We start from the raw sequence: 26,571 nt of genomic DNA on the forward strand, positions 1-26,571 counted from the left end.
GTCATTAATAATCGTAACTGCCTACCGTATGATGTAAGGATTGAACTGCAAACTAGGGATGGCCAGAACCGGTTCTTGGCGGAACCGGTTTTCGGGTCTGAACGGATCCGGTTCCGGAACCGGTTTTTCGGATCCAGGTCTGGAACCGGTTCTTCGGATCCAGATCTAGAACCGGTTCTTCGGATCCAGGTCTGGAACCGGTTCTTCGGATCCAGGTCTGGAACCGGTTCTTCGGATCCAGGTCTGGAACCGGTTCTTCGGATCCAGGTCTGGAACCGGTTCTTCGGATCCAGGTCTGGAACCGGTTCTGAAAACAGAACCGTTTCCTCGCGGAACCTGTTTCGCTGGAACCGAAACTTTGTTACCATCCCTACCTAAACGCGAGCTGCTGGCAAGCTGTGAACAGTATGCTAGATGAAATGGTGGAAGCGACAGGCAGGCCCCCAGGCGGCGGCAGCTTGTCTCATTTGGCTAAATAAACTGGGTAACTGGCAAACTCATTGGCTAAACAGGCAAACTGGCCAACTCATTTGGCTAAACACCCACTGGTGGACCAAAATTTTTTTCTGGGGGCACAAGCGGGTCTGGGCGGGAAAGGCACAAGCGCATGGTCCTCTTTGCATTATTTTTGAAGGTGAACTTTGTGCCTCCTTTACGGGTCTTTGGACGCTTGCGGATCCAGGTCTGGAACCGGTCCCTAAGATCCGGTTCTGGAACCGGGTTTTCAGATCCAGATCTGGAACCGGTTCTTAAGATCCGGTTCTGGAACCGGGTTTTCGGATCCAGGTCTGGAACCGGTTCCTAAGATCCGGTTCTGGAACCGGGTTTTTGGATCCAGGTCTGGAACCGGTTCCCAAGATCCGGTTCTGGAACCGGGTTTTCGGATCCAGGTCCGGAACCGGTTCTGAAAACCGGATCTCCGAGAACCGGTTCCCCGCCGGAACCGGAACTTTGTGGCCATCCCTACTGCAAACCACATGTGATTGCATTCAAATCCTTTATCTTCCGTAGGAAAGGCAAGAATGTTTGACAATAAATGGAATCCTACGAACTTTCTGTATCTGTACAAGTAAACGGTAAACACTTTTATAATAATAAACTACTTACATGGTTATATTTTTATTTCGTCTTTTGCGCTTCCTCCAATTCCTGTTCTTTTTTAAATCCTGAACAGCAGCCTGATAGATCGCCCCACTTTTCACAGCATTTTTTCATAGCCTCAAAGAAATCCTTACACGCGGACACTTGGTAATTATGAACTGGAAAGACAAATGATACATATATTAATTAACAGTTGGGAAGATTTGTACAATTTCTGTTCTAAAACCACCTCGTGCATGTTTTTTTTAGGGTTTATGTTGTCTCGCATATTTTCCTTGCCTTTTCGTTTCTATTTTTTTCCACGCTTACTTTCTATTTTTTTATGTACAAGGTCATATGCTCTAGGAAAATTAAAAAAAAAAAAAGAAGAAAACTCGAAAACTCAGCGAATGTATTTCAAACATAAAGTTATAACAAATCGTTTTTAATCATTGTGTCTTAACGCTAAAGTAAATAGAATCCTGGCTGGTGTAGCCACTTATAACAACACCATCTCAGGGTATTGAAAAAAAAAATCAAGGTTATATTAGACTTAAATGTTCAAGTTGCATTAGCTTTAGCAAAAGAGAAGGAAGACACAACAATAAAGTTATTATTTATCATCAGAAGATTTCCAAATTCTTGTTTTGCGGCCAACCAAGAATAAGAGTCAACATTGTTCAACTTAATTAGTATATTATAAAAAAAAATTTAGCAATTAAAATTGTCTAAGTTCAAGTTTATAGATTGTATTCGAAATCATAAAGTTAAATTTTCATAACTGGTTTATTCGTGCCATTCGTTAAGTACAATATAACAGATAAAAAAAAAAAAATTGTCATTAAATATTTGCCTCTATCGTGGTATCTTAAGGATACTTTATCAACATTTTTATGAAATTATGTCATCACAGTGGTTTAACATATTCAGATTCAAACATGATTCTCAAACATATCTCATTGATACATATAAAACTCATTATCACTCAAACAATTGGCGATCCATCCTCTTCACTTATATGTTTTCAAACACATTTTTAATTGGGCGTTCGTTCTTTATACTATCCCTGTCATTCATCGAATAAATTACCAAACATAGGCCGTATCATCACTACTACAACTTCATTTTAATTTAAAAGTAGCTAAGAAGCATCATTATTCTACGCTAGCCTATGCATCATTCGCATAATACATTTAATGAAAAAAAAACCTACTATTAATGAACAATGATATATTTACAAATGTGTAGCGAGCGAAAGGAAAAGAAAGAAAAAAAATTCTATATCTACTCGACAGGGTTCAAGTCTTAGAACGCCTTTGATTTTTAAAAAAAAAAAAAAAAAAAAACTATTATCATTTTAACTTATTATTACTTTTGTTCACAACTAATTAACTTAAAGAGAGATGGATACGCATAAGAGCGAAGCAAGTTGAGACATATTTCAATGTTATCGGTTTCGATGAGGCAAAATATATGTTCGACAAGCAGACACGCAACTGCAATAATGGCACGTTCAGAATACTATAACAAACAATATCGCACGAAATGGTAATTCTAGAACTAATAATATTAAATCCGGAGGTACACTATGAAAGGGCACATGACAACATATTAAAAGGCACGTTCAAAATATAATTTACTGATTTTATACGTACTGAGCATATCGACATACGTCACAAAGTAATATCAAAGGGACACACGACAGAATATAAAACACACGTTCAAAATACAATTTTACCGCCTCTACACGTATGAAACTGGAAATTTTACTAAATGAAAATGTATCACAAGGTAGTATCACAGAGCACAACAAAATATGGCAATCACGTATACAAAATACATCACAAATTAATATCAGAGGGACACACGACAAAATATAGAAAAGCATGCTCAACTTACAATTGTTACCGGCTCTACACGTAAGAAATGGAAATCTTATCTAACCTACACGCATGTATTACAAATACGATTTAAAAGGGACACATTAATATATTAGGGCACTCTCAAAGAAATTTCATCATAATGTTTACAGTTTGATATACATCACGGAGCAATATTAAATCAAATGACAAGGAGTACGAAACACTTAAACTCTCGGATACGAAATATTCATGGGTGCGTACAAAATAACATATATCCCATTGCAATATATAAGAGGCACATATCAAATTTCGAAACACGGATACACAAAAAAAAAATATCTCCTAACCTAACCTACATAAATACTATGGATCACACATTTACAATTTAGACCTAACCTAACCTACAACAAATATTTCACGAAATAAAACATCATTATGACATATAATTCAGCAAGGTGTTTAACATAACCCTATCTAACCTAGACATTTAAAATTCTCAAGGTACATTGTTATCGAAAGGTGCATATAAAGTAAAGTATTACCCTAATATCAACATACACATTTTCAAATTCACGTAGAGACACACATAAGATTTAGTAATTCAATTATACATACAACAGAGACGCGTAACGCCCCTTTAATTTAGTTACACATACTAATTCTTAAAGATGCCATTTGTTGAACTTTTCTATACTGTTTATAAAAATAAGAAATGATGTTACCCAGTTTGGTCAGAGTCCCTGTTTAATCCTCAGGTTCGGCTAGATTATCCAACCTGTTTAAGTGAAGAGTTGACACTAATATCCCCGGATTGTTGGCTCCACATACTACCATAGTAGGATGTCGTTCCACAAATCGACGAGATTAATCTCAACCATTTATACCTCCTGATCCATCATTTTAGATTCCTAATGATGGCGGAGGTAACACTCGATGGTCTTTGTCCGAACAAAGGTTTTACTGAATTTTGACTTCGGTCAGATTCCTCAGTATCTATTTCCTCCAGATAATATCGCAGGTTATCCTAAATCATAATTTTAACTAGGTTGCAGGTCGAATTTGCACTTTTAGTTGCGAAATTTCTAAATTTTTAAGGAGCTAACCTAGACCATCGTTCTTATATACTGAAAACTACCAATTCACTGCGTCATCATACACTCGTAGCCAGGCCTCGATAAACGCGGTTTTTTAATATTATATCTTCGACTATAATTATCACAGTTTTACCATAAATACATATCGATACAAGAATCTAACCGTAAAAATCATGAATCTCTATATCTATTTTTAATATCTAACTTACCACAAATTCTATCTAATAATTTATAAAGAGTCGTTAATTTCTTCAGGCACTTGTTTATTTTTCACTATAGCAACGAGAGAATTATGATTACTCCTAAACCGCCATATTTGAAACTGTTAGTTTCACGTATAGCGATTCGAACGCCCTCTTGCGGCAATAACCAGAAAATCCGCCATGACATAAACAACAGCCTAAGCACAAGCAAAAAAACAGTGGGTAAATATTTTGAGTAGAATTTTTAGTATCACTTGGTTTTACTTATATTAATTGTTCTAAAATACTGTATGGACTGTAAAGGAACGGTTACATGGTTTGAAGTGAATCGGTAAGAACTAGATTTAAAGAAAAACACTCAAAATGTTAGATTAAATTTCCGGATGTGTTTACGTGCGTATCTCATATCAAGATTGAGTACATGTATTCTTTTGTGCCATCCTTTGTACTAACAATACAAAACGAATTAACATTAGATTAGTGTAAACTTACACGTAACAAAACTGGGCACAGTAATATTATGCGGGAACCAACTTCGACTTCAACCGGTAAACATTACAATACGGACCCAATGTAAACAACCGAGAGTCGGTCTGTTACAAAGTCAATGCTGTTAAAAGTAACGTCCCTCGTACATGACCTTCACACTAAAGGAGGTGGATGATTTATGAAAGTCAATTAGACCTACTACGAGATAATTGGTGGAATGAAAGTGTGGCATGAAATAGGGAAGGGGGGCGTGGTAGAGCGCTCACCTCTGGAACACGGGGGCCCGCCTAGTGGACTTTATGGTGGTCAAACATTCTGAATCACTACGCAACCTAGTCCACTCCATTCCAAAATTGATCATTTCCTACAATTATTACAAGAAATGATCTATGATTGAGGCAGGTGGTGAAATTTCTCAATATAGTAAGAAAAAGGCGATAAATGTACGCGGGAAGTGCATCCAAACACAGGTACGTAATAATCTAACAGCTTCCAAACCTCCCTCCATTTGTTTCGGCCCTTACCTTTCCTGATAGGACTCGAAAAGAATCCTCTTGTACAGTCAACGACAAAAGTTCTTTCCGTTTGGTAAAATTTATATTGGAAATAACGGTTGTATGACTAGAACGTACAGAAAATTACATTCTTTTTAATTTACTGAAAACCAGGGTTGGCAAAAACCATGGTTTTTATTGAAAAAAAAAACTAAAAAACAGTTTTTTTGTTTTAAATCCGGTTTTTTTTTTGGTTTTGTAACCGACCGATTACCGGTTACATTTCTGTTTAAGTTGGTTCCCGTATTTTAATGTTTACCGGTGGTTTACGCAGCGTTAAAGTTGGTTATTGTATTGTAATACTGCGCCCTAATGTTTCTAATGTTTCGTTGCCAATGAAATGAATGGTGCAAAGGGTGATTAGTTTTATATGAAATACGCAAACACACCAATAATTTACCACCAAAATTTCGAACTGTCTTTTCTGCAACTGTTCGCGTTACTGTAATAATTCCATTTATAGCTTATATAGTGAAATTTAAGTTATACTTTTACTTTACCTTATATAATTCCGTCAGTTATTCAGTTGTAATACTACCCATCGTTTATTGGTTATGCGCTCTGATGTTCATTTGTTGTTCATTCTGATGTTCATTTGTTACTCATTCTGGCTATCACTACAAGAGGGCGTTTGAATCGCTATGCGGGCATCTATTCTACAAATGGCGACCCGCTTAAACAGTGAGAACAGCGGTCGTCATAACAACGGGAATTATTTTCAAGACGTGGTTAGGTGAGTTTGAAATTTATGTTATGTGGTTATTTCCGATAATTAGGAAATGTCATTTAATAGATAGAATGACTGCTTATTTGAATAGGGTTTTGTATAGTAACAGAAGACATATAAATTTATTTTAGTTCGTAGTCGATTATGTAATATTAAAACCGCGCTTATTAAGGTCTGGTGACGCGACTAAGGTGACGTAGTTCATCACCATGATGTAAAGAATATAGAAGGCGGTCTGAGTTAGGCTCCTTTAAATTTCGGAAAATTTGATAGCTAAAACAGTTCTGGAAGTCAACCTTGTCTAAATTTTTAATATTTTGGTCAACCTGAATAAGTAGAACGAAAAGGAAAAGAAAATCGAGGAGCCTGACTTCAAAATTAATTTAAATACCTTTAGGCCGAAGGCCGCCAAATACCATCTCCGCCATTACGGATGAGATAGAGTGATGGAAAGGGGATGTAGTTTCAAAGTTGACGACAATGGGCCACACGGACGGTCTCCTACGACTGTAGGGTATCGAACTGGTGATCCAGTGGCATCAATTTTTGGAGTTTAAGAAGTGGGTATACGAAACCTGCCTATTGAACTGAAAGATTGGACTTGCATAACCTGTGGAACCTTCCTAACTGGTAATATCTTTTCTCTGTTTTTCTTGTTCAGTCATGAAGTGCTTCAAGATCACTATGTGTAGTTAAATCGAAAAGCGTTACGCGTCTTCCAAGCTCATTGTCATAGTCCACTCATGTACTTATAATTGCATGCCATAAGCATGTATGATCGAAGTATTAAATCTTATGTACTTGATACGTGAACCTGAAAATTTTGTGTATTGACATGATAAATTTTACTTTGCACGCACTCCTCCATAGTAATATACTTTGAGATTCTTGTTTTTTTTTGAATGTTTAGGTTAGGTAGGCTTAGTCTAAATACATTGATACATTATGTCCCATAATGGTGTTTTGTTTTGTGAAATATTTGCTGTAGGTTAGGTTAGGTCAAACTTAAATGTGTGAACCATAATATTTATGTCGGCTAGGTTAGGAAATTAAATTTTGTCCGTGCTTTCGAATCTAATATGTGTCTGTAGGTAGGTTAAATTTGAATTTAAAGAAGATGTGTCCCATAATATTTTGGTTAGGTTAGAGAATTTAATTTTGTCTGTGATTTCAAATCTAATATGTGCCTTTTGTTTTGCCATGTGATATATTTTGTTTTGCCGGGGTGAACTTCACTTTGAACGCACTTGTGATAACTTGACGGTTTATGTTAGAATATTAAATGCTCCGTAACGTATGTCATTGATAAGTGTTAATGATGATGAAATTTCTTTGGGAGTGTCTTCATTTATATATACTACTGTGTCCTTTTTAAAATATATTTGTGTAGGTTAGGGAAAAGTATATCGTAAGTGTAGAGCCGGTAATAATTGTACTTTGAACGTGTTTTCCATATTTTGCCGTGTGTCCTTTTGATATTATTTCGTAATATATTTTGTATGTGCGCTTTCCATATTTCATCGTGTGCTCTTTAATATTGATTTGTAATACATTTCTACATGCGCAATATGTGTGAAATCGGAAAAATTGTACTTTGAACGTGTTTTATTATTTAGTGATGTGCCCTTTTCATAGTATCTCGTAATATACTCGTAATTTAAAATTCTCTTTCATGTGTCTTGTCACATTGTTTTCGCAACATATATTTAGTATTGTAGGTTAGGAAAAATTTAAGAGAAAATTAACGTATTCTTTGATGTTGATATCGGTCTGTGCTGATCCGGTGAAATTTTATTTGGACATACCTTTGGATTTAATATCATTATTTCTAAAACTATCACTTCGTGCAACGTTTTTTTTTTTCTTTCTTCTGTAGGTAGATGTTTACTTTGAACGTGCCATGATTATAATTACGTGCCTATCCAATCCATTAAACATATATTTTGCCTCATCGAAACTAATAACGTTGGAATATGTCTCAACTTGCTTCACCCAATTAGAATATGATTCCTTACGCGTATCCATCCCTCTTCAAGCTTAACTGATTATGAACAGAAACAATAATAAGTTAAAATAATAATAGTTGGAAAGGCGTTTTAATATTTGAACCTGTCGAGTAGATTTTTTTTTTTCTCTCTTTCACTCACTATACATTTGTAAATATTTCATTCTTCATTGATAGCAGTGTTTTCCACGTTATATGTATTATGAAAGTGATGAATAGGCTAACGTGAAGTAATAATGCTACTTATTCACTTTAAGTTAAAAGAATGACGTTGTAGTAGTAATGATATGGCCTATGTTTGTATTTCATTTGATATACGACAGGGATACTATAAAGAATGAACGCTCAATTAAGATGTTTATTTAGAAATATAGAAGTAGAGAGGATGGATCGCCAATTTTGTTTTAGTATTAAGAATTTCCTATATGTATCAATGTTGAGAATCATGTTTGATAATATGAATATGTTAAACCACTACGATAACATATTTCCATATAAGATGTTGATAAAGTATCTTTGAGATACCATGATGGAGGCAAATGTTTAATGACACAAAATTTTTTTTTTTTAATCTGTTATAATGTAATCGTTAACTAATGGCACAAATAAACTAGTCTTGAGAATTTGACTTTATGATTTCAAATGCAATTCATAAACTTGAACTTAGACGGTTCTAATTGCTTATTTGCTTTATATATACTAATTAAGCTGGACAATGTTAACTCTTATTTCTTGGTTGGCCACAAAACAAGAATTTGGAAATCTTCTGATGATAGATAATAACTTTATTGTATTGTCTTCCTTCTCTTTTGCTAAAGCTAACGCAACCTGAACATTAAGTCTAATATAACCTTGATTTTTTTTTTTTCAATACCCTGAGATGGTGTTGTTATAATTAGCGACTTCAGCTTAATAATTTTCATTTATTTTTTTTTCTCTCATTCCTGAAAAGAGGATTGTTTTAATTGACTACACCAGCCAGGATTCTATTTACTTTAGCGTTAAAACACAATGGATGAAAACGATTTGTTATATGATGATATAAATTATTTGGATTAGAATCCTTTTCTTATGTAAGTGCTGTGCTGAAAATTGTGATATGAGAAACTTATCCAGAAGATTTATATGACGACTTATACGCTGTCAGAGAAGGACCACGTGAGAAGGCGAAACGCAGATAAGCTTAATCTGTTCCCTGGAGGTGACACATCCCTCATACCATACAAGTCTCCTATTCAATCACTGTGGAGTAGCAAGCGTGAAAACATATCGACTGTAATCGAAGCGCCCGCCAAGTATGAACTATGATATAATTCTACCGCAATTGTATACTTGGCAGACACTTCGATTGTACTCGATAGGTTTTCATGCTTGTTACTACACACTGACTGAACGGAATAGTCTGTGTTCTGCTATAGTCGATGTGTGATCTCCAATGAATACATTTAGCTCACTGTGGAGTAGTGAGTGAACGTGAAACCGTATCGACTGCAATCGAAGCACCCGCCAAGTGTGAACTACGTCATGTAATTTGGTTTGTTCATGCAGCTGCTGAGCTCCCTGAAATTTCAACATCAGACTGTTCAGAAATCACATTCTATCCCTTTCACGAACCACATGATTCACGCGTTCTTTACGTCATCTTTTGCCACAGATTTCCCTCCTTGGCTACTATCGTCGTGTATGACGGTAGATCTTTCTGTAAGCTGTTTGTAGCATTTGTAAAAATGAAATGAAATTTTTGATTTTTACGTTCCACGGTTATACCCGCTAGGCTAAAGGAGACGGTGATGATGAGAAATGAATGAAATGGTGGAATGAAGAAAGTGGGAGGAAACGGGAGAGCCTCGAGGAAACCCACGCACATGGTGTTCGTCCACCACAAAGTTCATTTGGCGGGAGCAGGGTTTGAACCCGGAACCCCATGCACCACTGTAGCATTTGTGTACGCAGCAATCACTTATAGAAAGTTTCCAATGTATTCCTTTGTCATTTGACGAAGAATTGCGGCTGTATTATGCATAGAGACACAAGGGCTCAGGAAAGAAACTGATTTTTTTTAAAGAAAAAATAAGTTTCTTTTTCTCCACTTTTCTGCCTGAAAAAAATGTTAGCCTTTCTTTAATATTTCAATTTTAGCGGACAGATAAACAGTACAGAATCACCTACAAGGAAACAATTGGAATTGATCTAGAAAGTCACAAAATGTCAAGAAAGCGAAAATTTCCTCTTTTTTTTTAAATCCTGCTTTTATGAAGAAAAAAAGCAGTTTCTTCATCTCTTAATTACGCTCCTTCGCCTGGAGAAGTAGAATTACATTTGGCGAACGCTTCGATACGTTCTCGCTTCGCTCACTCTTCGATACGCATTACTCTCGCTTCTTCACTATAACTGAACGGCACAGTCTGTCTTTTGGTATGGCAGATGTGCGAGCGTTATTAACAGTTTCAGCCTTTCACGATCTCACGTGCTTCTTTTCAGAAGAATTGTATTGGTGCACAGAAAATAATACAAGATAAAATTCTATAAAATCAGATGAGTTGCGCTTACCGAGACCTGTTGAGGAAGGTGTTGGGGAATACCGAAACTGTACAAGGGCTCATAGAGGTCTGGTCTCTTGTAAATAGTTGAAAAGTGACCAAAAAATTACGAAAAAGTCACCAAAAAGGGACTAAAAGCACACGAAAAAGTGACCAAAATCTCATCATGACCGTTTTTTCCTTTGTCAATCTCTCCATCACCTCTCTGTTTGTTGTTTTGTTTCATCTTTTCTTCTTTGCTTCTTTATGAGCTTCCTCCTTTCTTAGGTTTTCTAAGTATGCTCTGTAGTTACGGTAAGCAGACTTAGCAGATGTAAGAAGCTTCTGAGTGAGTAGAACCAGTTCTGGCCTATTTCCGAATTTCTTCATCCCAGACATTATATTTAACTTTGCATTGAGAGTTCTCAAAGCCATGAAATATTCAAATTTATCACCTACTCTTATGAAGAACATACAATAAACATAACACAAGACGAACATGATGAACCACAGACACACAACGTTGAGCGGAGCGTTAACTATTACGAGAGAAAACTAAAAGACTATTATGATAGAAGAAAGAATAGACACAGAAGGGTTCTCAACCCCAACTATCCACTGTGCTTTAGAAAGAATAAAAGCTGAAGTGAGACAGGGTGTCTACTAAAATTCCAAAATGAAATTTCGTGACTTTTCGTGACGTTTTCTTTACCAAATCATAAAATTTCCTAACATTTTCAAAAGCGAATTTGGGTGCGAATTAGGCCGAATTTTCATCCATGCTATAGAAACGTACATTGCTTGCGATTTGGTAGCATCTAAAACCGACCATAGACATTTTAGTTGGTGAATTTTTATGTTTTATGGAACAAAATTTTCCAATCTGTACTTAGATTTGCACAGTTAAAAAGAAAATCGTGACCCAAACGCTAAATTTCTTGACTTCTTCGTGACTTTCATGACCATTTTCTGATTTCGTGACATTCGTGACTTTCGTGACCGATAGACACCGTGTGAGAATAAAGCTGACTGTTTCACATGTGGCAGCAAGTACTGAAGGTTTCAAAAGAGTAACGATTAACAAGTTTCTGCCTTTTTTCCATTTATTTTTATATATTTCTTAGAAAACTGCCAATCCAAAACATAAATCACACGAAAAAGTCACTTTATCTCCCCAAAACAAAGTAACTTTTAGTGACAAATTTGAAAAAAAAAGTAACTTTTAGTGACCAACTTGAAAAAAAAGTAACTTTTAGTGACAAATTTAAAAAAAAAGTAACTTTTAGTGACCAACTTGAAAAAAAGTAACTTTTAGTGACCAACTTGAAAAAAAGTAACTTTTAGTGACAAATTTAAAAAAAAAAGTAACTTTTAGTGACCAACTTGAAAAAAGTAACTTTTAGTGACAAATTTGAAAAAAAAAGTAACTTTTAGTGACCAACTTGAAAAAAAGTAACTTTTAGTGACCAACTTGAAAAAAAGTAACTTTTAGTGACCAACTTGAAAAAAAATAACTTTTAGTGACAAATTTGAAAAAAAAGTAACTTTTAGTGACCAACTTGAAAAAAAGTAACTTTTAGTGACAAATTTGAAAAAAAAGTAACTTTTAGTGACCAACTTGAAAAAAAAGTAACTTCTAGTGACCAACTTGAAAAAAAAGTAACTTTTAGTGACAAATTTGAAAAAAAAGTAACTTTTAGTGACCAACTTGAAAAAAAAAAGTAACTTTTAGTGACAAATTTGAAAAAAAAAGTAACTTTTAGTGACCAACTTGAAAAAAAGTAACTGTTAGTGACACATTTGAAAAAAAGTAACTTTTAGTGACCAACTTGAAAAAAAAAAGTAACTTTTAGTGACACATTTGAAAAAAAAGTAACTTTTAGTGATCAACTTGAAAAAAAGTAACTTTTAGTGACCCACTTGAAAAAAAAAAAGTAACTTTTAGTGACCAACTTGAAAAAAAGTAACTTTTAGTGACCAAGTTGAAAAAAAAGTAACTTTTAGTGACCAAATTGAAAAAAAAGTAACTTTTAGTGACCAACTTGAAAAAAAAAGTAACTTTTAGTGACACATTTGAAAAAAAAAGTAACTTTTAGTGACCAACTTGAAAAAAAGTAACTTTTAGTGACCAACTTGAAAAAAAAAGTAACTTTTAGTGACCAACTTGAAAAAAAGTAACTTTTAGTGACACATTTGAAAAAAAGTAACTTTTAGTGACCAACTTGAAAAAAAGTAACTTTTAGTTAAAAAAAAGTGACTCGCTATAAGCCCTGAGTACAGTTAATAGTACTTTGAATATTATAGCAGTAACTAAAAGCATAAGTTTACATATGCAAAGTACTTAAGTACTCCCCCATCCCCTCCCCCCACTTGGCGTAACAGCCATTTGAGGGCCTGAGCCGTTTCAACGCCATCTCTACGTCCAGCCTAGCGACAGCACGCGATCAACGCGCTGGGTCGCCCTATCACTAACCGCCATATCGGGAGCTTTCTAGACCTACTGACTCCCCAGTTTGCCTCACGACGCTGGGTGGACGCCGAAAATTTGGTTGAATCGGCTGGGAATCGAAACCAGGACCACATGGACGTGAGTTGAACGTTCTTACCGCTAGGCTACTTTGCCCCTAATTAAGAACCTCGTTAATCGTCATTAATAATCGTAACTGCCTACCGTATGATGTAAGGATTGAACTGCAAACTAGGGATGGCCAGAACCGGTTCTTGGCGGAACCGGTTTTCGGGTCTGAACGGATCCGGTTCCGGAACCGGTTTTTCGGATCCAGGTCTGGAACCGGTTCTTCGGATCCAGATCTAGAACCGGTTCTTCGGATCCAGGTCTGGAACCGGTTCTTCGGATCCAGGTCTGGAACCGGTTCTTCGGATCCAGGTCTGGAACCGGTTCTTCGGATCCAGGTCTGGAACCGGTTCTGAAAACAGAACCGGTTCCTCGCGGAACCTGTTTCGCTGGAACCGAAACTTTGTTACCATCCCTACCTAAACGCGAGCTGCTGGCAAGCTGTGAACAGTATGCTAGATGAAATGGTGGAAGCGACAGGCAGGCCCCCAGGCGGCGGCAGCTTGTCTCATTTGGCTAAATAAACTGGGTAACTGGCAAACTCATTGGCTAAACAGGCAAACTGGCCAACTCATTTGGCTAAACACCCACTGGTGGACCAAAATTTTTTTCTGGGGGCACAAGCGGGTCTGGGCGGGAAAGGCACAAGCGCATGGTCCTCTTTGCATTATTTTTGAAGGTGAACTTTGTGCCTCCTTTACGGGTCTTTGGACGCTTGCGGATCCAGGTCTGGAACCGGTCCCTAAGATCCGGTTCTGGAACCGGGTTTTCAGATCCAGATCTGGAACCGGTTCTTAAGATCCGGTTCTGGAACCGGGTTTTCGGATTCAGGTCTGGAACCGGTTCCTAAGATCCGGTTCTGGAACCGGGTTTTTGGATCCAGGTCTGGAACCGGTTCCCAAGATCCGGTTCTGGAACCGGGTTTTCGGATCCAGGTCCGGAACCGGTTCCAGAATCGGTTCTGAAAACCGGATCTCCGAGAACCGGTTCCCCGCCGGAACCGGAACTTTGTGGCCATCCCTACTGCAAACCAATGTGATTGCATTCAAATCCTTTATCTTCCGTAGGAAAGGCAAGAATGTTTGACAATAAATGGAATCCTACGAACTTTCTGTATCTGTACAAGTAAACGGTAAACACTTTTTATAATAATACACTACTTACATGGTTATATTTTTATTTCGTCTTTTTCGCTTCCTCCAATTCCTGTTCCTTTTTAAATCCTGAACAGCAGCCTGATAGATCGCCCCACTTTTCACAGCATTTTTTCATAGCCTCAAAGAAGTCCTTACACGCGGACACTTGGTAATTATGAACTGGAAAGACAAAAGGTATACATACATTAATTAACAGTTGGGAGGATTTGTACAATTTCTTATCTAAAAACACCTCGTGCATGGGTTTTCTTAGGGCTTATGTTGTCTCGCATATTTCCGTTGCCTTTTCGTTTCTATCTTTACCTCGCTTAGTTTCTATTTTTTATGTACGAGGTCATATGCTCTAGGAAAATTAAAAAAAAAAAAAAAATCGAAAACTCAGCGAATGTATTTCAAACATAAAGTCAATGATGTTAAAAGTAACGTCCCTCGTACATGACCTACACACTAAAGGAGGTGGATAATTAATTAATGAAAGTCAATTAGACCTACTACGAGATATTGGTGGAATGAAAATGTAGTATGAAATAGGGAAAGGGGTCGTGGTGGCTCAGTGGTAGAGCTTTCACCTCTGGAACACGGGGGTCCCTCTAGCGGGCTTTATAGTGGTCAAACATTCTGAACCACTACGCAACCCAGTCCATTCCATTCCAAAATTGATCATTTCCTACAATTATTATAAGAAATGATGTATATTTCATGCAGGTAGTGAAATTTCTTAATATAGTAAGAAAAAGGCGACAAATGTACGCGGGAAGTGCATCCAAACACAGGTACGTAATATCTAACAGCTTCCAAACCTCCCTCCATTTGTTTCGGACTTTACATTTCCTGATAAGACACGAAAAGAATCCTCTTGTACAGTCAAGGACAAAAGTTCTTTCCGTTTGGTAAAATTTATATTGGGAATAACGGTAGTATGGGTGGATCGTACAAAAAATTCTATTCTTTTTAATTTACTGAAAACTGTACTCAAACTGTCCTTTCATTCTTAAAATTTTATGAAACTAATTTCATCAAATGGAAACAACTTTTGTCGCTGACTGTACACGCATATCTAGCGAATGTGAATCGTACACATTATAATAATCGCTTTTATGGCATGTACTGACATTCCAGGTTTCCAACTTGAAGCATAATGAAAAAAAAAAGTAATAAGAGATTGTGATTCCGATTAGAGTTGGGAACATTGATGAACATTGCTGCTATAGTTTATAGTGCTGCCACCTACGAACTTACGTTTGGGAAATTGACCTATCAAACCTTGCATTTATACAAGGTAAGTTTTCCAGTCAACATGTAATTTACATAGTTAACAGTGAAATTGTTTCGGAATTGTGTCGTGAAGATGAGAAGTTAAAAGAAGTGTATTAGTGGTTTGTATAAGGAACCGGGAGCATTGTGAGTGAGTGATTAATTATCACTAATTCAAAATTTAAAACCTTTTTTTTTATTTAATTTTTGTATTTTTCGTGAAAGTTAAGGTTAGTATTGGTCACCCACTTAGGAATGGCCCCGACTCCTATTAGATTTAAAGTACATGTAATTATCAATGTTAGATTTAGTAGAATATTTCGAAGTGATATTTTGAAACTAAACGCAACATCAAAGTTAATCTAAATTATTTGAAATTTAATGAGTTGTGAGATAAAAGCTAATTTTCGCCTTCCGACATTTAACTGTGATTGCGGAGCAATTTCACAAAGGAATCGGTTTGTTAGTTGTTATATATATATGTTGTCTGTTGAATTATTTGTTCTAATAAATTATATATCTCAGTTGAAACTGATTCCTTCTAATTTCAAACTATTAAATAACCCTTTCACCAAATCTTGTTTTCCGTAACCACTCGGAAAACGCAGTGTACTAGTCGTTTCTCTGACATGATTGCTGCAACCCGTAGCTCCCACCTCTGCACTAATATCTTTAAGTGATCCAAAGTCCCACTTTTAACGTGTTATTTTAATGCTGTATGATATCCCCAGCAGATGGCAAAAGAGACACAACATAGATATTATTGTTATTTAAAAAAAAAAAAGTTGTGTCCCGTTTTTGACTTGTAGTTACATAGTATAATTTGTACCTATTCTTAAAGCTCACACTTAAGTTTTCATCTGCAAAGATTTTTGAAATTTTGTAAAATAGTTTCATAATTTTCGAATAGATGGCTTCAGTGGATAGATTGAACAAGCTACCCGTAAAGCAGGATAGGGGCAACTCCGAAAGATGGAATTTTTCCTTTCTTCATTCACAATCTCATTTTTCAACTACAACATTCCCGCTCAACTGCCTGTGGTGGCGGTTATATGTATATCCAACTTGGCCAGCGATAATTTTCCACAGAAGCTGTTTAAGGTTTGAAATTTAAAATGGTGGAATATAAAGCGAAAAAGATAAAGATATTACAACTCTATAATTGTTGACACCAATTTTACAAGACGTATCGATAATCGATTGTACGAGGGGCATCCAGTAAGTTATCTACCTAGACATGAAGGAATGCAGATAGGTTTGCCTGGTGATCACTGTTTTTGATGTAGTCCCCATACAGGTCTAGGCACCGTCGCCACATTGTGGACAGTGAAGAAATCCCAGAGAGAAAATAGAGTCTTTGTCATGACCTGCAAACCACTAGGAAACAGTCTGTTGGACCTCGTTATCCCCGCAGGTGTTTCTTCAGGTCTCGGTACGCTTTCACCAGTCGCTCGTGGATCTCCTTTGGTCCCTTCCATTCTTTAGTGAGAAACTTGATGAGCGAGCGGTGCTCCAACTTCTGCAAATTCATTGTTCGCGGCGTCACACACACTGCCCATGGCCCTGCGTTACTCCGACTGACCTCAAATTGCGCAGTGGGGTTCCCCACAGTGGCCTTGGCGTGCGTGTCAGGCGTGTCAATATGCTCCGCCTCCCCCCCCCCCCTTACTGTCTAGGTACATAACCTAGTGGACGCCCCTCGTAAAGACTGGTCATCGTATCGTCAAATTTAACGATGAGTTATTATATCTTACATTTTTGCCACAAACTAGTCATGTCGGGGTCCCTCACAAAAATTTTGGCTGGAGACCAATGAAATCCACGGCGCGACCTAGGCATGAACACTGGCATAACAGTGACTACATCTAGGTAAATTATGAAATTATTCCAGTCTGGCAAACAGAGTAATTTCCTTTTTTAATCTGTCCACCCTATAACATTCTTCACTGTTGTTCATCTGTTTTCGCTCTTTGGCCTCACATGTTCAAGGGAATACAACATAAATCTCTGCGTGCAAGAACACCTAGTTAAAGCGAATACTATATACCTAGTTTGATTTTAATTTTCCTAACATTTGTTGTCATTGTATGCTAGCACTCGAATTATACATCACTACGCAATTGGCGTCTAGACACGGATAAAATAACGCTTCTGAATCAATTTGCAAACTGTTTGGACAAAGCTCGGGCATGTTAACCGAGAACCGGGCATGTTAACAGCGAAATCGAGTAAACTGAACTGTCGGGTCATTTTTATTGGAGGAAAATATATATCAAAATGATCAAACAATTTGTAGGAAAAAAAAAAAAAACTTCCACAAGTCGGAAACCAAGGATACCAAACGTCTTTCTGAGACTGTAAAAAAATATTTAAGCATTTAAACTTACGTGCTTGTGCATCACCGGTGATTACACGGATTCAAACAAAACAATGCAATACAAAGCCTGTGAATCACATATGATGCATAGGGCTCCGCGAAGTAAGGCCGCTGTCAATCGGTGATATACATGGTAGTGAACGTGTTAATAGCTATCATATTCTGAATGTGTACCCATACCTATTCTTTTACCACTTTTACAGCTCTATTTGTTAATGCCTTGACACTGTTATCATTTATTATACATATATCAGCAACACATGTATGATATATATAAATATAGGGTATTTCATAAGAACACCGACGTTTGGGAGGTAATTCCTGACACCAAAATAAGACAAAAAGAACAGACTAACTTGGGAGCACAAATGATTCCTTTTGGAGTTATAGTTTCCCGAAAAAAAAACTCTAAAGGTCCATAGCTACAAAACTATGGAATCTACCGTTGTCGGGTCAAGACTTCGCTGAGGTACTAGTATGAGCCCTAACCTAATATCCAAGTTTCAAAATCCTGCCATACTGCTGCAACAATTTTTATAGAGGGAGTTGGTGAGCACTTCAGATTATATGCCTGTAGTCAAACTCCCTGTATAAAAACTGTTTCGTGAGTACCTTAGGAATCCGAAACACGTAGTTTTGGATAGCGCACATATTAGTTCCTACGTGAAGTCTTGACCCGACCCGACTACAGTAGGCTCCCAAGTTTTGGAGATATGGATTTTTAAAGTTATTTTTTTATTTTTATTTTATTTTATTTTTATTTTTATTTTTTTTTAATTTAATTTAATTTTTTTTTTTTTTTTTTTTTTGTTTTCGGCAATCTATAACTCCCAAAGGAAGCATTTGTGCACCCAGGTTGGTCTATACTTTTTGTCTTATCTTGGTGTCAGGAATCACCTCCCAAACGTTGTGTGTTGTTTTGAAACACTATATATATATATATATATAATTGGCCTTCTACCCGTGATTTCTTTAATATCAACTTGCAGCCTTTGGAAATAATGCAGTCTGCAGCATGGAACCGTTACCACCTAACTAAATAAAAATAATGTTTATATATAATCTTGTGACAGCAAATGAAGGAACAAAAAATGAAATGGCATGGGCATATGATAACAGGACTAACACTTCGGATTTTGTCTATCCAAAGTGAAGTTGAATACCTGAAAGCAATGCGATAACTCATGATGCGAAACCATAGAAATGGCAGAGAATTAAGGGAATCACATATTTGTGAAATTTACGTAAGTAATGTGTTACGTTATTTTAGAACAGCATTATCGAAGCAATGAAAGCATTCAGGTCGCACTTTTCACGTTCATAATAAACTGTTTTCATGTCTTATGCAGCGCTTCGGGAAGGTTCTAGAACTCAGGTCTCCCCATATAGTTTAGTAGCTAGGTAGCTTCCTTTCTGTATCAAAGTTTAATATTTAAATCACATAGTATTGCCGAGCGAGCGTCAGCGAATGAAAACGGGTTAGAGCCCCGCAGGGCACGTTGTTTTCGGGTTAAGTGCTGTATCGCCGGACTAATTTTAAGAAATTTGCCGGGTCAACTGGAGAATTTATTTAAGTTTGTAAGGAAGAATGAGTGAAAGTCAGGTAAGGGGAATAGTAAAAGTTAAGAAAATGGTTGTATTTGTTGGCTGTTGTTGATGCTGTAAGCGGCACTGCATGTGGAAGCAGATGAACTATTTCGCGGAGAGGTACACTTGTTTTCTTATACAGATCCATAGATTGTACAATGCACGGAAAAATTTGGGCAAGTCTTTAATTTGCCAATTTCATATTGAGAACAAAACCCAACCAACCCCTGCAGGTCTTCCAACCCGTTCCTACTACTACTATTACTACCACTACAACTCCTCCTACTACTACTTACTCCTACTCCTATCCCTATTACTACTATTATGGAATACTCTTATTTATACTATGCATCCGTATAATAATACTACACGACTACTGTCACGTAATCTAACTTAACTTAATGTAATCCAACCAATTGTAACCAAATACAGACTTTCAAATTGGTCCGGCGATACAACACTAATGCCTTGTTTTCTGTCTATATTATAGCTAAATGGAAGGGGACCTGTGTTCTCGAACACTGTCCAGTGCCTCCGCTATACTCGTTTATGTGTATACCCACAGTCGCTGACGCGCCTCCTCCCAAAAGATGCACTACCGTGTGGACCGAACTCTTCTCTCCTGGCCTCACTCGATTACATCAATTCATGGTTTTTAGTTACAACTTAGCAAAGTTGGTTAGTGTTTGTTGGACAATGGTTTTTATGCCATATGAACACTTAAGCCCTCCAAAAGTGAATTCTAACCTAACAATATAAATCCACACATGAAAAATAATTGCTCAAAGTACAGAGAGTCGATTTACTGCAAAAGAAGTAATAAACGATTAATGTATGTATGGGTTCGTATTTTCTATCTGCACCTGAAACCTTACTAGTCGGTAATAGTATACAACAGTGCCTCATGATCTGTGCGCGTGGATACTTCCTACTGTTGCACTACGTATAAAAATGATTTTATTACATTTAGAAGTAGTAAGAAGCATCCACGTGCACGTGACATGCGATATGTGTTTCAAATCCCCCACATATACTCATACACTACGTACAAGGGCACATTATTATTCTTCGCATACCATAAAACACAACGAAACGCAACGCAAACCGACGTACATTTTATTTTATATTACTCAGTAATTAAATGAAAGTCGCATTTTTACCTCATTTTCAAGTTCCTATATCCTCAATGAATAATCCTTAAAAGACTGCACTTCGTGAGTCCTCGCTAAATGATGAGGCACTCTCGTATACTATATCCTTTACTTACTTTTAAGGCATTTTTGTATATCACATGCTTGTTTTTGACAAGGATCTCCTCCTTTCATATATATGTATATAAAAAAATTACTCTCGACTTTCGCAAATTCCGCTTTTACGAGTTACACTGCGATAATCCATACACTTTTTTCCTTCCTTTTCTTCTCTTATTCCCACCACATTAACTCCATGACCATTACAGTTTTGAGAAGTAGACAGGTCATAACAGAATTAAAAATGGCGAGATCATTCCGTACTATTTTTCGCTAAAATTTTGTGTGCTACAACGCCTAATACATAATGAGCCCTGTGTTCCAAATGAAAACTCGTAAAAATGTTTAATTTCTGATTGTACTGTATCGCACTCATCAAATGACTGATAATATTATCTTCGAAAGCCACCTCAAATTATACAGTTCAGTGATCAATATACGTAAAATTGAATATAGTATTAATAATTCCTCAGAAGAGTAATTTGTAGGCCTAAATTAGATCCAGATATATTTTGTTAAATGCATTTCTTCATTTTTGTAATTTCATACGTAACCGCCTTCAAGCACTGTAATTAAAGTTTATATTATAAGTGTAATTACGTTTGGAATATACCTGCTTAAGATAGTGACCAAATATAGTAGAAAATAATTTGCATAATACGACTCCTTTTCAGAGGAGGATTTTGTTAGTGGTTCGCGTCAACACAACGAAACGTTTGCTTCGAGAGTTTCAATTTCAGCAAAATTGGACAAACAGCAAGGCATTGCAAAAAATATTAAACGTTAGTATGAAAGCTAAAACAAAATCGCAAAGTTGCGCTGCGTCTATAAAAATCGTTACTGTGTGTGCCCGTTGGATTGGGATATTCGGCGTAGCACTTATAGAGCCTTATGCAGAATCGCTCTGACGCGTAATTAGTGCATTACTAGAGTTCTACTAAAATATGTTTCCTGCAGTGGTCAGGCCTTTAGTATAACGGTATTCATACGTCAAAATGACTGCATAAGACCGATATATATATTCGCGTTACGATACGATGTGCAAATTTTGTGAAGACTACGGAATGAGTCAATGGTTTCATTATGTATCTGAGGGCCATTAGGCAAGTTGCATAAAGAGGAAGTTTTAATATTGTATCGTGTTCGCTGTCATACGATAGCTATCCACATAATATTACGTCAGATAAAAACATTCCCTGCTGTGGAAAAGAAAAAAAAGTAAATGGTATAATTAGTTGAAAAATGGAGAAATAGGTAACGTTCCGTTTCTATTACATTTCGCAGTTCGGGTTTTATAGGTAACTGAAGTAGTTGCCTGTAGGCGGTCGGCGCAGAGGGATATTATCAGTGGTGTGATGAACGGAGTTTGAAGTGCTAGCGGTTGCAACGAAATACGTCTTGTAGAAATAAAACTTCAGTGCCAACATGACCGGTAAGTTGCAAATTTTAAATATATTTGTGTGCATTCATTGTTGTAATGTAGTCTATTATGTGTGTTCATTTACACTGATTTCATTGTAGGTTTCGAAGGGATAACCCGAAAATTGACCTTCTGGCGACCCCTGTATTTTTTGATAGAGACGGCGATTTCTGACTTAAAGTCATTAGTATAATTGAGCCAAACTAAATTTCATTGTGAGGAGAATATATTCGTGTAATTGAAGTATGTAATGTATATTGGTTAATACGAAGTTCAGCGGTAAATGTTACTTTAGTGAGCGGTAGTTTTCATTGGATAGTTTTCGAAAATATCGTCTGCTGTCCAAATCTTTTTTTTTTTTTTTTTTCAAAATTTTTTTCTTCTAGAATTTTAGTTTCCTGCTGATTTTCTTTTTAATCCTCATATTTCAATAATGCTGATACAGTGTCTGGGTCACGAAATACACTATAGAATAGAATTAACTGGAAATAACATCAGGATCAATATGATTAAGAGAGTTTGCAGAAGTTTTTCCTCTTTTTCTGAATGTCACTAGTCCAAAAACGTTGCGTCTGGCTATTCCATAATACACGGAAACCAGAATGGAATAAAGGAAGACGTGCCTTGGATCGTTTTCATAAATATACTTTTACAATCTTGTCTTGGAATTCCCTATTGTGTGCTTCAGAGGCGGCTTGCGAGGGAAGTCGCATTGGTAATAATTTATCTAAGCTACAAAGTAAGAGGGGAAAAAATTATCTGATGTACTGATTACTGCATACGATAATTTGTACATTAGATATATTTTTCTCTTAGTTTGAGCGGGCCGCGTTGGCTCAGTGGTAGGGCGTTCACCTCAGGTGCGTGGGGTCCTTGGTTGAATCCCAGCTAGCGATAAGTGAGCATTGTGGTGGACAGTGTGCGTGGGTTTTCTCGGGGTTCTGCCGTTTCCTCCCATTTTCTTCATTCCATCATTGCATTCATTTATCACCACCGTCTCCTTTAGCCTAATCAGCATAAGTGTGGGACGTAAAACTTAGATTTCATTTCATTTTTGAGCGGATAAGAGTTCAATTTTTACCAACGTCAGTTCTCTCACGACACTAGTCGTTTTTGCTGTTCTTGATACCTCCAGAGACTAGTGTTACTTGTGCATTTTGTACTAGGTAAATGTCGAGATGACACGCTGATCCGGCTATTTTTTTGAATTTTCCACGGTAGAATCTTGACCAGGCATGTACTCATTTTTTTTTTCTTAGGGAAGGGGTCCAATACTGCACAGTTCACTACGTCTATGTAGTTTGAACTGTATTGTTTTACATCTGAAAACACGAAAGTAATTGGTAAATCCTGCCACTTGTATTCTCAGAAAATGATAGAACTAGAATGTATTTATAGAGGGAATAAAAGTAAAAATAAAGAGTAAGACCATAATTTGTAGACAACACCAACACCTTCTCTGCTAAATAAGTGTATTTTAAAAAAGTATATATTTTTTTAAAGGGATCCGGACTGAGTGGACCCCGACGTGGGTGCGCCGCTGACCTTGACTTTTAGGTACTGTTTATAAACGAATATACATATCTATATTGGAGATTCATGGACGCAGAAAAAAGTTCATTAGACCTAATGTTCTGATGTCAATCCATGTAATCAGAATTTCTGATATGCAAGTAATAGTTGTTCCCATAAACCAGAATATTCTTAAATGTGGGAGTGGGAGTTCTCTTTTCGTGATCTCTTCGAAGCTCTGTACGAGGCTGGACATGAAATCCTAGAAAGCAGAGCGTTCTTCGCACTTGGTGAATAAAGTGACCAGGAGCATACCCAGAAATTTTTTGTTAGGAGGAATCCACAGGTATTATTCTACACCTGAAAAGACTAGGGCCATTGCAAAAGGCATGGTAACTATTTAAAAAAAAATGGTGAAGAATTAAAAAAATTCTGAAATATGCAAATGGAAGGTTAGTTCATTTGTAAACATTACATGTGGAGAGATGGATGAACACACTCACCAGCATAAAGATATAACACGAGAAGAAAGGTGAAAAAAAATGTAGTTTCAAAAGTGTTTTATTGTCAATTCCAACAGTACAGAATAGTACATTACAAACTATGTGCATTCTATGGCATCAGGAGTCATCCAAAAATCCACAAGATGGTTAAGATTCTAAGATGTCTCAGGTACGTGTTCCTGCTCTGTACTATTGTGTACTATTGCAATTAACAGTAATAAAACACATTTAAAATGACAAAAAAAAGTCCTTTTTCTCGTGCTATATCTTTATAGGCTAGTATTGCATATGTTCATCCATCTCTCTACGTGTAATGTTTACATATAAACTAACCTTTCATTTGCATATTTCAGAATTTTTATTCGTTACCATTTTCGAAAAATAATAGTTGTCATGACTTTTGCAATGACCCTCGTATATATATATAGAATTAGATTGCTTTTATAAGAGAAAGCGCACAGATTCAATATCAAATGCTCATGCTATATCAATCATTTCTCAGTTAATCGAATGTAGTTTTGTTGAGAAAGTGTAGAAGTGTATGTTGAGTTAAAAAGTTTTTTTTTTTGGGGGGGGGTCCGGAACCGGTAGACCGGTGCTATTCAACCGTGGTACGTCAAGAGGTTTCTGGGGGTACGTAATCCTAAGATAAGCGTATTTCCAATATTTATTGAATGATTATAGCTGAAGAAAATGTTGAAATTTCCCATGTTAATTTTTTGGGATGTGCACTTTATTCCCCTGTAAATACTCTCTTGATTGGCACACTGATTGTCCTATTGTTGGGTCTCTATTTGTCCACCTTTTTAATCAACATAACATGTGTATTAAGTTTAATAATTTAACTTCAATTTATAATAAAAAAAAATAAAAAAAAGGAGGTTCAAGGGTACACAATTGGGTGGCGAACTGTGTCGCTAGAAAAAAAGAAAGTTGAGTAGCACTGCGGTCGACCACACTCATGAGTGCGCCCGTGAAACGGACTATAGTCAGAACTTTGGGAATTACAGTAATTGATATGTAATTGGTGGGGGAACTACTTTTTAGCAGTATTCCCGGTGGCTTATTTACGATTTTGTTTCGGGGGGGGGGGGGCTTGGCTAACTTTGTTCTTAGAAATGTGAAAATTTGCAAGATATTTCATTTACTTTAATAGTAAATACAATTTCGGGGGGGGCTTAAGCCCGGAAAACCTCCTTAAATACGCCACTGAGTATTCCTAATCTTAAAGAGTTTAATAATTATGGATAGTCCTTAATACGCGAACTCTGTGATTTCAAATCTATTTTCGCGTAATTAGTAAATTGTGAACGTGTTGGAGTTGCTCTTTCTGTTCTAATACATGGAGTAAATTTTATGTTTTGATGAATTTCGATTGTATTGTCGTAACTCTCCAATTTGAGCGTAGTACCATTTTCGCTTAAAAATTATCCCCTTACATAATTTCATAGGGGCAGCCTACGCCCGAAATCCTGTTTGTGGGAACTCAGTGGTTAAAACGCCCACATTGTTGTCAGTAACAAAACCAGTACTCGGTCGCGGCTACACAATATTTTGTCGTTCGTTACATGCTTGTACGTCAGATTACACGAAACAGAAGAAGTAAATTATACTCTGTAACGCAGAAAACACCGCAATAGAAAATTTTCTAGTACAATAAAATGTATTCTGAAGTATGTAAAAAAAAAAAAAAAAATAAAATAAAATAAAATAAATAAATAAATAAAAAAAAAGAATAAAAAAAGAGAGTGAGGCAAATATCCAGCATAGTTACTAATCCAAGCACCTCTGTATGCTAAAGCATCCCGGTGCGAAGAGTTCCCTCAACCCACTGACACACATACACAGAGGGATAAAGTCACGTTCGCTGCGATAAGTGATCACAAGGTTTCCGTTCATGTTTTCGTCATAACACAAATGGTGTTTGAAATTACAGCAGCTGTATCAGACGTGCATTCAAGTGAAAACAGGTGTTGTATTGACTTTACTACTAAAGAATGTTGCTCACTATCAGAAGGCAATTTTCTATGAGTGGCTTATTGCTTTCTTGGTTGTTTCGGAACATTTTGCTTCAAGAAGTTCCAATACACGGGGGATGGAAACCCACACTCTACATACCACATACATTAGCTTCTATTCAGGAAACTGAGACCTCTCAAGGGCATCGTGTGAAGTTAGCGATATCAGGTTATGTCGCGGAAACTGGATTACTGTGAGAGTTTTAGATTCTTTGCGGGATAATCAAAGATAACTTTGGGGTATTTAAATACTGCCCCGCAGGGCCGTGCCGTGGGGGGGGCGAGCGGGGCGCCGAAATAAGGGGGGCGAAAATTTCGGAAGAAAAGAGGAAAAGCTGCTTGGAATATATGTGTGGGGGCGCCGTCGTATACTCTCGCCCCGAGC

The 26,571-nt window shown here is 36.8% G+C and overlaps 2 protein-coding genes across 4 annotated transcripts in view; one reads left to right on the forward strand and one right to left on the reverse strand.

Moving 5' to 3' along the window:
- Positions 1–1,107: 1,107 nt before the first annotated feature.
- On the reverse strand, positions 1,108–21,032 carry LOC145684432 (cx9C motif-containing protein 4). The gene is made up of 3 exons (XM_081756805.1): positions 20,751–21,032; positions 14,273–14,424; positions 1,108–1,259 (listed from the first exon to the last, which is right to left on the reverse strand). The coding sequence occupies exons 1-2, from the start codon at positions 20,806–20,808 to the stop codon at positions 14,285–14,287; spliced, it is 198 nt and encodes a 65-aa protein (XP_081612931.1). The 5' UTR covers positions 20,809–21,032; the 3' UTR covers positions 1,108–1,259; positions 14,273–14,284.
- Positions 21,033–22,007: 975 nt separating this feature from the next.
- LOC145684433 (uncharacterized) overlaps positions 22,008–26,571 on the forward strand; it is a 155,447-nt gene continuing 150,883 nt past the window's right edge. For all 3 annotated transcript variants that reach the window (XM_081756806.1, XM_081756808.1, XM_081756809.1), the window contains exon 1: positions 22,008–22,165. In XM_081756806.1, coding sequence (XP_081612932.1) covers positions 22,159–22,165 — 7 coding nt within the window. In that variant the 5' untranslated portion in view covers positions 22,008–22,158. The remainder of the gene's footprint in view (positions 22,166–26,571) is intronic.

This window comes from Thermobia domestica, chromosome 4, assembly GCF_964235325.1.
Source record: "Thermobia domestica chromosome 4, izTheDome1.hap1.1, whole genome shotgun sequence".
In the NCBI taxonomy this organism is placed as follows: domain Eukaryota; kingdom Metazoa; phylum Arthropoda; class Insecta; order Zygentoma; family Lepismatidae; genus Thermobia; species Thermobia domestica.

Bases quoted from the DNA above. Each gene is read 5' to 3' on its own strand.
- LOC145684432 (XM_081756805.1), bottom strand. From the start codon at position 20,808: ATGAAAGGAGGAGATCCTTGTCAAAAACAAGCATGTGATATACAAAAA. The intron at 14,425-20,750 runs GTAAGTAAAGGA...TTGTCTTTCCAG, and splicing joins TATACAAAAATGCCTTAAAA to TTCATAATTACCAAGTGTCC.